This window comes from Octopus bimaculoides, chromosome 26 (genome assembly GCF_001194135.2).
Source record: "Octopus bimaculoides isolate UCB-OBI-ISO-001 chromosome 26, ASM119413v2, whole genome shotgun sequence".
Classification (NCBI taxonomy): domain Eukaryota; kingdom Metazoa; phylum Mollusca; class Cephalopoda; order Octopoda; family Octopodidae; genus Octopus; species Octopus bimaculoides.
In genome coordinates this window covers 12,108,572-12,122,788 of record NC_069006.1, presented here as the reverse complement: position 1 = coordinate 12,122,788, position 14,217 = coordinate 12,108,572, and the positions used below count along the sequence as shown (strand labels likewise).

The window sequence follows — 14,217 nt, the reverse complement described above, 5'->3', positions numbered from 1 at the left end:
GATGATGATGATATATATATATATATGTATATACATGCATCATCATCATCATCATCATCGTTTAACGTCCGCTTTCCATGCTAGCATGGGTTGGACGATTTGACTGAGGACTGGTGAAACCGGATGGTAACACCAGGCTCCAGTCTAATTTGGCAGAGTTTCTACAGCTGGATGCCCTTCCTAACGCCAACAAATAATAAATGAGTGTATGCATATATATGTACAGGTATGTGCATACCGACATCCACCTGTATGTATAGGTGCATATCTGGGTACAGGACATTGCAAACAATAGCACAATAATTCATGTTTGTGTATGTCATTGTTTTAACATAGTGTGATAATTGGGAAACAAGCATTCACTGTCTAACAAGCAATGTTGTTCATTTTGAATCTTCTGTGTAAACATATCCCAACTAAAGAGAAGCATTACGGTACTTGGAAAACAGAGGAAGGTTGGCAACAGAAAGGGCACCTATCCAGGGAAAATTTGCCCCATTGAATTCCATGTGACCATGCAAGCATAGGAGAGTAGACATAAAAATGATGATGATGATGATGATGATGATGGTGGTGGTGATGGTGGGAGGCAGGGTGATATGTGTTGGAATTATTATTGTGTTTTTTAATAGTTTGCTATTTGTCTTCTTGCATTTTTCATTGCAGTTTGATTGGTTAAAATATTTAACAGAGACATTTAGTGCAGCCAACATCACCCTCACCACTGAACAGCCTGTTGTTGTTTATGCCTTGGATTTTCTAACAAATCTTGTTCAGATCTTAAAAGTAACTCCCAAAAAGTAAGTCACTGAAATTGTTTCAAAGGAAAAAACAACAAACAATGTTGCCATTAATAAGCTAAATTTGATGACCAGTAGTGTTATGATTATAGGAGAAATGTTGATTATCAGGTCAGCAGAATGTAGATGTGCAGGCTAAAGTTGATAGGTAGAAGGAGGGAATTTCGGTGGGAATATTAGTCCTGAGGTGGAAGGATTGGATAAAGTGTTTACCATATGACTAGTTCCCTAAAAACCGATGACATCAAAATGTTTGTATTTGAATATAATTCTCAGCCGAGATCTCATTATTATAATAAGGGTAGGTTGGACAGCAAGCAGGCAGAATTATTAACATGCTGAACGAAATTCTTTTTCCAGCTTTTTACATTCGGAGTTCAAATTCTGCCCAGGTTGGCTTTGCCTTTCATCCTCTCAGAGTTGATAAAGTAAGTACCAGCTGAGCACTGAGGATTAATGTAATCAACACATCTTCCTCTCCTTAAATTGCTGGCCTTGTGCCAAGATTTGAAACAATTATAATAGCTGTAGGTGTAGTTGTGTTGTTAAGAAGTTAATTTTCTGACCTTGTGGGTCTCAGATTCAGCCTCACTGCACAGCACTTTGGGTAAGCGTCTTCTGTTATAGGCCCAAGCTGACCAAACCCTTGTGAGTGTATTTTGTAGATGGAAACTGAAAGAAGTCTGCTGTATAAGTATGTATGTGTGTATATATGTGCACATTTGTGTGTCCATTTACATTTGTGCTTCTCAGACATCATAAGATGTAAGTGATGATGTTGTCAGTTCTCTTGTCAGCAAATCATCTGCTAACTTTGTGTCTCTGAAAACGTGGAATAAAAGATCCTTTACTTGAAAACAGATAAGGCTTAGGGACAGGAAAAGCATCCGGCTAAAAGAATATTATTGCAATAATATATTCATCTTACGCATGCTAGCATGGAAAATCAGAAGTAAAAACAAATGAAATAAATGATAAAACCTCCATCATAGTACTTATATATGACGAGCTTCTACACAATTTCTATCTAGAAAATTCAGTTACAAAGTATTGGGTGGCCTGGGGTTATAATAGAAGACATTTACCCAAGGTGCTGTGTCGTGGGACTGAACCTGAAATCATGAGGCTGCAAAGTGAGCTTCTTGACCTGCACCAGTATTGTAAAACTTAAGCAAATAATTTACTGTCTTTTTTTAAAATCTTTTCCATATTAGTGATTGTGGTGACATTAGAGTTTAATATTGGGTTTCAACTTTAATGACTTTCTTTTTTTCGCTTGTTGAGTCTGGAGGAATACCTCAATAATATATTTATCTAGCCTATTGTAAAACATATGTAAAATGATCAAACAATATTTTCACACCATAAATGTATTTCCACTTATGTAAATATATTTCCACTAATGTGAATATATTTCCACTACCATAACTATATCTCCATAAAAAAGTGGTTGGCATTACAAAGGGCATCCAGCCATAGAAACCATGCCAAAGCTGACATTAGAGCTCATTGCAACCTTATGGCTTGTCAGACCTATCAAATCATCTAATCCATGCCAGTATGGAAAGTGGACATTGAATGATGATGATGATATATACATATCCACTACCTTGAATATAATTTCCATAAATCATCAACATATTTCCACAATCCTACATATATTTCTCCCATCATAATCTTTTTCCCCACTACCTTAAGTACATTTCTACAGTCATAAATATATTTTCACAACCATAAACGTATTTCCACAACCAGACACTTATTTCCACCACTATAAATTACTTTCCTCTACCTTAAATATATTTCCACTGCTTTAAATATATTTCTACTACCATAAATATATTTCCACTTCCATAAACACATTTCCACTCAGCATTGACTTTGATTTGTATAATTGATAAATAGAACCAGAACCTGTTTCCTGAAAGACATATTCATTTCTTTATCAATTTGTATTTCTGTTTCTGCAGGACTCTGGCTAACTATCTGGTATGGAGAATTATTATGAATCGGGTTAATAATTTACCCAAAAAGTACAGGGACATGAAGAAGGATTACCATGAGGTAAACTTGGACTGCATTTTAACTTATGTACATTTATTAAGGACTCTTTTTCATATTTTTTAAAGAATGATTTAGTAATAAAGGGATGCACTGTACTTGTGACTTTTGCATAACTACTCTCTTTGGTGAGATTACGGTAGGGTAAACTTAATTACAAATATCTATTAAAAAGTTTCCTGGTTTGGGTGTGAATTTGATTTTTAATAAGTTTATCACAAAAGGAAGGGCAACCTAAGGCTGTGTATGTGTTTGTGTGTGCACACATGCATGTGTGTATGTGTATGTGCATGCACATGTATGTTTGTCTCTATGTGTTGTACATGTGTGCATGGGTGTGTTGTATGTGTGTCGTGTGTATGTATATATATATGTTATATGTACATGTGTGTTGTATGTTATATGTACATGTGTGTTGTATGCATGAGTGTCTTGTCTTGTCTTGTCTATGTATGAGTTATATGCAAATCTTGATATTCTTGTATTGCACTGTTTAAAAACCATAAATGTCTCATTACTTTAGAAATAACTAGAAGTACTGTGCATGGGCTGGGGCTAAATAACTCCCATTTCTGTCAATTTTTCAAAGGATTATTTTAATGGATTATCCTATTCCTATTTTCTTTTGTGGTTTATCTAAAACAGAGAATCTTTGGTCAGCAAAGTGAGACACCAAGATGGCGGGAATGTGCAACATTTGTGGCAGACAACCTGGGAAATGCTATTGGACGGCTCTTTATCGCAAATTACTTTGACGAAGAAGCTAAGAAAAGCGTGAGTAAAGCAATTTTAGTCAATCATTATCATTTTACCATCCATTTTTCCATGTTTTCCTGGGTTAGATGTAATTTGTTGAGGCATATTTTCTATGGCTAGATGCCCTTTCTGTCACCAACCTTTACCTGTTTCTGATCAAGGTAATATTTTCTCACAACTACAGATATTTTTTACTTTAGACTGGAAATGAACTACCTCACATGTATGATGATAATGTTCATTTTCAACTATGACATGATGTCCATACAATGTTACACACAAAACACAAACACACATATATAATGCATTAAGTATGATACACAGATGGCTATTTTCATGATACTGTGTCTGTTGCACATAATGATTTTTATTCAGCTGGCTGGCTAATTACAACATCAGTGATTCTTCAATCACTGTTTTCCTATATCAGTGATAATGAATTTTGTCTTAGCATGCTACTGACATTGAGTGTATGCTACTGACAAAACCCAAAGATGTGGAAATACACACCTAGCATTCTCACCATTGCTGTTGGACAATTTTTCTCTCTTACTGATATATTTGAGTTATTTAACACAGCACATCCATAAGAGATATTATCACTGAATGAATATCACAATAAATTTGTCTTTTCATAGTGTATTTCTGTTAAGTATGATGCACATATGGCTATTTTAATCTAATACTGCTTCTGTTGCATATAATGGATAAATAATTAACTTTCTTGTTTGTTATCAGAACCAGAATCTATCTGTATGTTTTAACCAAACAGTCAAAAGCACTCTTTTTTAAATTCTGATTTGAATTTCTAAATATTTTGGTAGGCCAAAGAAATGATCCAGAACATCCGAGAAGCTTTTAATGAACTTCTACATGAGGTAGAATGGATGGACAGCAGTACGATAGAAGTGGCACAAGAGAAGGTCAGTAAAACTTACCTCTTGCTGTTTAGCCCCATGGATATCACTGGTACCAGCAGTCCAATGATCAAAGATGTCCCAGTTGAGACAGTCCCATTTTTTTTTCTCCAGGCTAAGTGCACTCAAAGCAATATATCCATCACTTCCTATTTCTCTAGAATAGTATGATGTGATGTGAGAGAAGAAAAAAATTGGTTGTTACAGCAGTGTACTGGCTCTTATGTTGACTGATGGAGTAAACTTATATTCAAAGCTGTTCCAGCCATGACCATCCTTTTATTTTCTGCATATTTTCTACACTGTCCTGTGTGTCCTCCTTTAAAATAGAAAGTGTGATTTGATTGTTATTTCTTGTTGGCTGAGCAACCACACAGGAGTTCCCTAGTCAGTTGGTTTTGTCCAGCCTGTGACTATTTTGTGTGTTTGGATATAACCGGTGGGATGATGGGGTATGGGGGTGGTCTGTCCAGTTGTTACAAGTAACATTGATTTATCATTAGTGGAACACTTCTGCTCCAGAATGATGTTGAAATTACTGAAGTATTTTTATTTAGATTATATAATGAGGCAATGGCTTGCCAGAATTGATAGAACATCAGACAAAATGCCTTGTGCTATTTAGTTACAGCTCTCTATGTACTGATTTCAAATTTTGTCAAGATTATTTTTGCCTTTATTTTTCTGGGGCCAATAGACTAAAGAACTGCATCTGATTGCATAAAAGACACATGGGTACATTTGCTGTACCCCAGTTTCAGCAGGGAATATTGAGGAGAAATGTTTTCAGAGCATTAAAACATGGAATATTTAAAGCAATCTAACAGTTCATTACAAAACCTTAGAACAGTGCCTTAGCTTATCATCATCACTATCATCGTTTAACCTATGCCGGCATGGGTTGGATGGTTTAACAGGAGCTGACCAAGCAGGGGCCTGTACCATGCTTCTGTGTCTGTTTTGGCATGGTTTTTACTGCTGGATGCCGTCTTTAACACCAGTCACTCCACAGAGTGGGCTGAGTGCTTTTTACGTGGCACCAGCATAGGCAAGGTCAGTTTTGACATGATTTTTACAGCTGGATGCCAACCACTTTATGGTGTGGGCTGGGTACTTTTTAAATGGTTCCTGCACTGGAACTTATGTTTAAGTAAAAATTATTGTTATGGAGTCAGGTTAGATAGAAGAGAAGTTAGCTTCTAGAAGTGAGCATCAGAGACAAAATTAGCCAATGGGAGACCTGAATTCACATAAAGGATTCAGAGTGATTATTTTTTGAGAGAAAAAGTATGTCTTATATGCCATCTAATATGGTATCTGTAGTTACTGTTTAGCCCCAGGGCAATACTAATAGATGAGACCAATGAATCAAAGGTATTCCAGCCATGACTGTCCTGCCATTTTAAGAGCATTGAGGACCACATTATTTGATGTGTCCTTTCATTATTTAAGATATCAGGGTGTGATCTGAGGGTATTTAGCTACTATTTCTTGCATGATGAAAAACAACATAAAGGCTCCTTCATTAGCTTGAATAAAGTGCTGAGAGTGATTAAAGCCAACAGCTCTCTACCACCCATCATTTTGTACTTTGTGCTGATGCTACAGTTCGTTATTATGCTCATTAATTTCAGGCAAATGCCATTGTTGAAAGAATTGGATATCCACCTTACATACTTAATGATACAGTTTTAACGAACATGTACTATCACGTAAGTAATGGCATGTTTTCATTTGTTTCATTTAATTTATGGTTAATTAGCCTAAATTTCAAACCAGTGGTTAATGAGAGGAAGAAGTAATCAAGGGAAAGCTATTCGTCTTTACAGTGTATATTTTCAGTCTCTATCAATAAGCACTTCATCTTTACAGCATGCATTTATACACACACACACACACACACACACACACACACACACACACACTTTATCTTTGCAGCATATATTTACAATATAAAGGTGGAGGTGCAATGGCCCAGTGGTTAGGGCAGCGGACTAGTGGTCATAGGATCGTGATTTTGATTCCCACACTGGGTGTTGTGGGTGTTTAGTGAGCAAAAAAACCTGAAACTCCACGAGGCTCTGGCAGGGGGTGATGGTGAACCTTGCTATACTCTTTCACTACAACTTTCTCTCACTCTTTCTTCCTGTTTCTGTTGTGCCTGTAATTCAAAAGGCCAGCCTTGTCACACTCTGTGTCACACTGAATCTCTCCGAGAACTATGTTAAGGGTGCACGTGTCAGTGGAGTGCTCAGCCACTTGCACGTTAATTTCATGAGCAGGCTGTTCCGTTGCTCGGATCAACTGGAACCCTTGTCATAACCGATGGAGTATCACGATGACGACAATATAAATACATGCATGCACACATACATACATATGTACATACCCCACCACACACATAAATCCTCATCTTTTAACGTCCATTTTCCGTGCTGGTATGGGTTGGACGGTTTGACATGGAGCTGGCCAATCCACTTTCCAAGCTGGCCTGGGTTGGATGGTTTGACAATAATGGATCAAAGGAATGAAAGACCATATCTTGCTCCATTGTCTCAGTTTGGGATTGGTTTCTATGGCTGAATGCCCTTCTTAATACCAGCTACTTACAGAGTGTGCTGAGTACAATTTTTTCATGGCACCAGCACTAGAGAGGTTGTTTTTCCCCTCGGCAAGACTAAAGAGTTCTCATAACCATAAATAGTCTTTGTCTAATTCACCAACCACTTTACAGAATGTTCTAGGTACTTTTTACATGCCACTAGTGCAAGTGAGGTCTCTTTGTAATCTACAAGGTGAGATGTTGGTAGAGGTCTCAGTAAGAGAAATTAATGCCCTTATCCACCAACTCATGATGTAATATAAATTCCTGGAAGAAAATATTGAGTTGTCAGATGAATTTGTTCATTTTTTTTTTACCATTTATCCTAATCCTTATTTTTATCTGTTATCTTTTACTTGTTTCAGTCATTAGACTGCGGCCTTACTGGGGTACTACCATGAAGAATTTTTCGTTGAATGAATCAACCCCAGTACTTTTTTTTTCAAGCCTGGTACTTATTCTATCAATCTCTTTTGCTGAACCACATACAGGGACGTAAACATATACCAACACTGGTTGTCAAGCATTGGTGAGAGGCTAACACAGATACAAAGGCGCGCGCATGCACACACACACACACACACACACACACACACACACATACATACATATGTACACAGACAACAGGCTTTCAGTTTCCATCTACCAAATCCACTCACAAGGCTTTGGTCAGCCCTAGGTTGTAGTATGAGACACTTGTCCAAGGTGCCATGCAGTGGGACTGAACCTGGAAACATGTGGTTAGGAAGCAAGCTTCTTACCACACAGCCACACCTATTTTTCTTCATTGTTCACTACTTGCCAGCACTCCACAAGCTTGTCAATATCTTGACATTAGAAATCGCTGGATCTTGACTTGAATTCATTGAACTACGTTTTCAGCTTCACATTTTTGTTCAATGAAACACTTGGCAGACTGTAGGAGATTGATTGCAAAAGATGAAAGCACTACATCAGGAGAATATGGTGGATGCAGTAGAACTTCTCAACCAAGCTATTGAATAATATTTTTGGTCATATCATCAACAGAAAGGCAAGCTTTTTCAAGTTGAAGTGTGCTATGTCACCATGTTGAGTGTTTGGATCTTATCCAAACCAAGTGAATGTGAAAGCAACAGTAGTGAACAGTGCAGAGCTTCATGGATGACCTAGTTCAATTGATCCTCAACGAATTGAATCTGTAGTCTAGAATGCTAAGAATCTGTGAGGTTGAATTTCCCCTCCTTGAAGTGTGAAAACTATTGAAGTGCAGTTCTTTCAGAAATAGCACCGTCTTCATACACATCATTAATGTGTTACGTAGCTTTGAAATATTGACTGAAAGCAAAGAGGAACTCATTTTTCTCTATTTGGCACTCCATCATCATTTGTCTGAAAAGAGGTAAAATTTATTCAAATTTCAAAAATGATGATCAAAAGTTATAGAGGGAGAATGGAATTAAAAAAAACAAAAAAACATTACAACTAAAATACTTTTTGTAGTAATTCAGTTAACATTGAAAAGAAATGAATTTATCTGACAATCCAATATTTTTTGTTAGAAAAGAACTTTTCACATCTTGCTTACAATTTGACACTATTACATTGTAGTTACTTCTTTAGATTGTAGATACTGTTCTTAGATTCTGGCTGTGACCAAGCCAGGCATAAAAGCTACCACTCATGCAAGTTCTTATTTTATTTCTTTTTGATGTACTTTTGTTTCTTGTAAATGTTTAAAATTCTGTTTTATCACCACAGGTCGACTACCAATCAGATTTTTATTTTGAAAATGTACTGACCACTATCAAATGGAATGCTATGATTAACTTAAAACAACTTGGACAACCAGTGGACAATGAAGAGTGAGTGATTCTCTGGTAACTTAATATCTCTATGGCTTAGTAACTATACCAATATTATTATTATTACTTCTACTATAAAAGCTATTACATCATCATCATCTTTTAATGTTCAATTTACTATGCTTTCATAGGTCAGACGGAATTTGTTGAGGTAGATTTTCTTTGGCTGGATACCCCTCCTGTCACCAACCCTCACCTGTTTCCAAGCAAGCTAATATTTCCCATGGCCAGACATGTTTTCCATGACACACTGCAAATGAACATCACTTGTAGTATGATGGTGATGTTTGTTTGCATCAATTATGTGATATCAAGACAAGGGTACACACAAACACACATGTAACAAATTTGTGCCTATTAAATATTAATTTGGTCATCAGAGATTTTATCCTGAGGTTTAATGACTGCAAGTCTCCTCAAATCTTAAAAATCTTTTGTAGGATTCTTCTAGAATACAGGGTGTTTCAATTACAATATCCTTAAGTTAACATTTGGGCATTGTGCTGAGTGCACCAATTACACTGTATAACATGATTTTTGTTCTTGGGTAGCGACTGTTATTTCATATTTGCTTACCCCTAGAAAGTATCGAAAATTACTAATATTGCCTTCAAACTTTGCTTATGTTACATTTATTCAAACCCCAAAGAATCCCTCTCAGCATATGGCTATGATACTCCCTCACTGCTCCTACTCATGATCAGAGTTACACATATCGTCAACCACTAAGGGATATGCTCAACTGGTTAAGGTCAAGCAACTGACAAGCAAATCTGTGGTATTGAGCAGAATATTTACTATAGTGATATTTCTGCTTCAGCAACTCAGTGCTTAATCTGTCTGAAATGTAATGGAAAATAGGTCAGTTGTAAAACATTGATGTTCAGGTCACAAAAGCAAGTTTGAAGGGAATAGTAGTTATTTCCTTTGATTTCTAGATAAGAGAAAATAGGAAATAATACTTACTGACCAAAGACAAAAAAAATTTAAGATTTTTTTTACTGCTGGAGCAATTTTCATCTCTTCATTTCTCTTGGCTAGGTTCTGATATTTCATAGTTTCATATGGGACTGCAAAATCAACGGTCTTCTACTGTTTGTTTTTTCTGTCTTCTTTGATCACACCAAGTCTTCTTGTTTCATTAGCATCATCAGTCTTTATGGAGAGAAACTAACTGAACAACAACAGAATCTTACGAAGGCAGAAATACAGATTGTTGTTGCTGTTGTTTACCTAAGGTCATCCCATTGATATTAAACATTTGGTCAAAGATGTTCCAGCCATGAGCATCTTGTTTTTTATTCAGACATTGTGTATTTGAGACTATGTTATCGAATGTATTCTTCCTAATTGTTGTTTTATCTTGGGTCAATTCTGACCCAGCAGATCTATAACCAAAGGTGTTCCAACTTTGAACATCCTGTCTTTATTCACATAGAGTGTATCTGAGACAACATTATACGATTATCAATATCTGTAGACAATTATCAAACTATTTTTATGCAATTATGATTATTCAATTATGAATCTATTTTTTATGTAATTATCAATGTCTTTATGCATTTATCAACCTTTATAAACTGTGCATTTATCTCTATGCGAATTATCAATCTAAATATATACAATTATAAATAAATCTATTTTATTTCCTTATTACCAGATGGTTAACACCACCAGCTGTTGTCAATGCCTTTTATAGTTCCACAAAGAATGAAATATGTAAGTAAAATTCTCCTTAGCTCTTTGTTATTCATCCTTCTGGTATTGATGTAATAAATACTTCTCATGTACTGGGATCTATTCAATTAACTACACACAGCTTGTGTGGCCTTGTATCATTGTTAAAAATTATCATTATTATTATTGTTATTATTAGTATGGTGTTGAGCTGGCAAAATCATTAGCACACTAGGCAAAATGCTTAATAGCATTTCTTCCTGCTATACATTTTGAGTCCAAATTCTGTGGAGGTTGACTTTGCCATTCATTCTTTTAGGGTTGATAAAATAAGTACCAACTGAGCACTGGGGCCAATGTAATCAACTTCCCCACCCCTCAAAATTAATGGCCTTGTGTGAAAAATTAGAAATAAATATTATCATTACTGTTGGTAGAGGGGCAAGCTGACAGGATTGCTAGCAGCATTTCTATCAGCTCTTTACATTCTGAGTTCAAATCCCACCAAGGTCAATTTTGCATTTCATCCTTTTGTGGGGTCAATAAGGTAAAGTACAAGTCAAATACTGGGGTAGATATTATCAACTAACCACCCCCACTACAATAACTGGCCTTGTGCCAAACTTAAAACAATTATTATTATTATTATTATTATTATTATTATTATTATTATTATTATTATTATTATTATTATTATTATAGAGTGGACTATACATATACCTGACAGTAATGGTGGTAGAGTGGTATAAGTGGTGGAGTTGTGAAATACTCGGTAGCATCTGTTTTATTCTTCCATATTCTGAGTTCAAATCACTCTATGGCTGATTACTTGTAAGGGTATTAAAATAAATATCATCATACTTATAAAAGCTGGTGCCCCAGCATGGCCACAGTTCAATGAATGAATCCTGTAAAAGAATAGAAGAAATGAAAAAGATGATTGTAGGGATACAAGGATGATGAGTTATGTATGTATCTACAAGACTATTTCACTATATATTTGTCATTAATAGACTAATTCTTGTGTTGGGTTTGTTTTTCTTTTCTCTCAGTATTCCCTGCTGGCATTCTACAACCACCATTTTACAGTAAAGGCTATCCAAAGTAAGTATATACTGATGGTTTGAGAACTAAATCAACAGTAGATTATTATTTTTTTTCTTCAAACAAGAATTAGGTACATCTTGGAAGATAAGCATAAAAATTGTTAACAAATGTTATATGTTTATGTATGTATGTATGCTAATGTGATATTTTAAAAAATTCATGATATCTTTAGAAATCTGATAACATCTTTATAAATCTATGGTGACATTTAAAAAAAATTTATGGTGATATCTTGGTAAACCTGTTGTAATATCTTTATAAATCTATGGTGATATCTTTCTAACTTTCAGATTTATGAACTATGGTGGAATTGGAATGGTAATTGGTCATGAAATAACCCATGGTTTTGATGACAAAGGTAATCAACTAATCTTATTCAAGATATCTCTAAATAGAGAGCGGTGCATAAATAGAGAGTGTGGTGTGACGGATGATGGATTCAATACCTTACACAGTGTTTTTGATTTTGTCAATCAGAATTTTAAGTTTAAATCTACTAGCATTGACTTTGCCCATCACCACTACTGGGTCAAAGAAATCAGTACCAGTGGGACCAAATAAATTTAAATGTACCCACATCAGTTAATCAAGAACTAGATGGTCAATCATAATAGAATACTCTCTTCCCCAAAATAGTGATTAATACAAAGGTAAATAGCAAAATTGGAAGAGTGTTAGACAAAGTGATGGATGATAGAAATGATAGAGTGTCAGAGAAAATGGTGGTGGATGGCAGAAATTGGTAGACTGTCTGATGTAATCTTTCTTTCTTGGGGAGAATGATCTAATGGGATTTGAGAGTTTTGACTGCTATTTTTAGCATGTCAAGCAACCATGTTGCTGCTTCCCTAGTGGCTTCTAGTAGAAGTTAGTGGGAGATTCACAGACAGACACTTTTTGTTACCATATTTCTGTTGAAATACATGGTCTTTGTTTCAATTAACTTCAAAAAAATTATGAAGAATTTAGTAAAATAATTTTATCATTAAGCTGGTATTTGGAACATAAATTAACATGAAATTTTGATGGAAGGTTTTAATTTGGATCTCTTTAACCTTTTTCTTACCATATTTCTGTTGAAATACACTGCCTTTGTTTCAATTAATTTAATACAAAATGAAGAATTTAGAAAAATAACTGTCATTATTAAACTGGTGTTTGGAACATAAACTAACATAAAAATTTTGATGGGAGATTTTAATTTAGATCACTTTAATCATTTTGTTATAGTATTTCTGTTGAAATGCACAACTTTGTTTCACTTAATTCTGAAAATAATAATGAATTTAAATAATTTTATTATTAGCATCATTAGGATGAGAATAATGATGGTGGTGATGGTGATGATGGTGATGACAGTGTCTTAATTCAGCTCACTTTAAAATAGAAAGTTTGTATCGTAAAAGAATCAGGAAATGGTTCCTGGTGGATTGATATCAAAAGGGTTACTTTCTTGTTTTCAGTTTTCTCTTCTTCTCTTCAGGAAGACAATATGACAAAGATGGTAACCTGAAACAATGGTGGGATGATGTTGTGATTGAACGCTTCAAGAACCAGACTCAATGTATGATAGAACAGTATGGTAATTACTTGGTCCCAGAGGCTAACATGAATGTACGTATAACCTCTACATTTCATAGCTCAATGCCCCCTTTCATAAATTGATAGTTTACAAAGGCCCCACCACATGTTTTGCTAACAAGAAATCTCCAGAAAACTTCACTTTAATCAAACAAAATATATATTCGCTCAGTGATTTATTATCCATAGCTATGTAAGGAAGTGCCAATCTCTAATTGTGGAGGGAACCTATGGGAGAGGTAGACTCAGGAAGACATAAGACAAGGTGGTCTTTAGTTGTTGAGTCTCACAGAGGCAATGACAAGTGACCAAGACTTCTGGCAATTTGCTGTGTTTGAGAAGACACATTAAGCTAAGTGAAATCATGGTCGTCTTCAGTGCCAGTGACACGTAAAAAGCACCCTTGCTGGTGTTATGTAAGATAACATGCAGTACATTCTGTAGAATGATTGACATTAGGAAGGGCATCCAGCTGTAGAAACCAAACCAAAACAGATGACTGGAGCCTGGTGCAGATTTCCAGCTTACCAGCATGGATAACAGATGTTAAATGATGGTGATGATGATGACTTTCTTTATGCTATCCTGTCTAGCAAGTACTTCTTTTTAAACACCCAGAGGTACTGGCATGGCTGTGTGGTTAAGAAGTTCACCTAGAAATCATTTGGTTTCAGGTTCAGTCCCAGTGCACAACACCACACCTTGAGTAAGTGTCTTCTGCTATAGCTCCAGGACGACCAATACTTTGTGAGTGAATTTGGCAGACAGAAACTGGAAGCCCATCTCTCTCTTTCCTTCACATGCACACACACACACACACGTGTATATGTATATGTGTGTGTGTGTATATATATATATATATATATATATAT

At 35.5% G+C, this 14,217-nt stretch overlaps 1 protein-coding gene across 1 annotated transcript in view; it reads left to right on the top strand.

Annotated features, from left to right (window-relative positions):
• Positions 1-14,217, top strand: part of LOC106877475 (neprilysin-4) — a 105,876-nt gene that overhangs the window by 81,202 nt on the left and 10,457 nt on the right. Inside the window, exons 9-18 of the mRNA XM_052976910.1 lie at positions 667-800; positions 2,771-2,864; positions 3,507-3,635; positions 4,442-4,540; positions 6,169-6,246; positions 8,877-8,980; positions 10,641-10,699; positions 11,710-11,761; positions 12,055-12,122; positions 13,248-13,410. Coding sequence (XP_052832870.1) covers positions 667-800; positions 2,771-2,864; positions 3,507-3,635; positions 4,442-4,540; positions 6,169-6,246; positions 8,877-8,980; positions 10,641-10,699; positions 11,710-11,761; positions 12,055-12,122; positions 13,248-13,410 — 980 coding nt within the window. The remainder of the gene's footprint in view (positions 1-666; positions 801-2,770; positions 2,865-3,506; positions 3,636-4,441; positions 4,541-6,168; positions 6,247-8,876; positions 8,981-10,640; positions 10,700-11,709; positions 11,762-12,054; positions 12,123-13,247; positions 13,411-14,217) is intronic.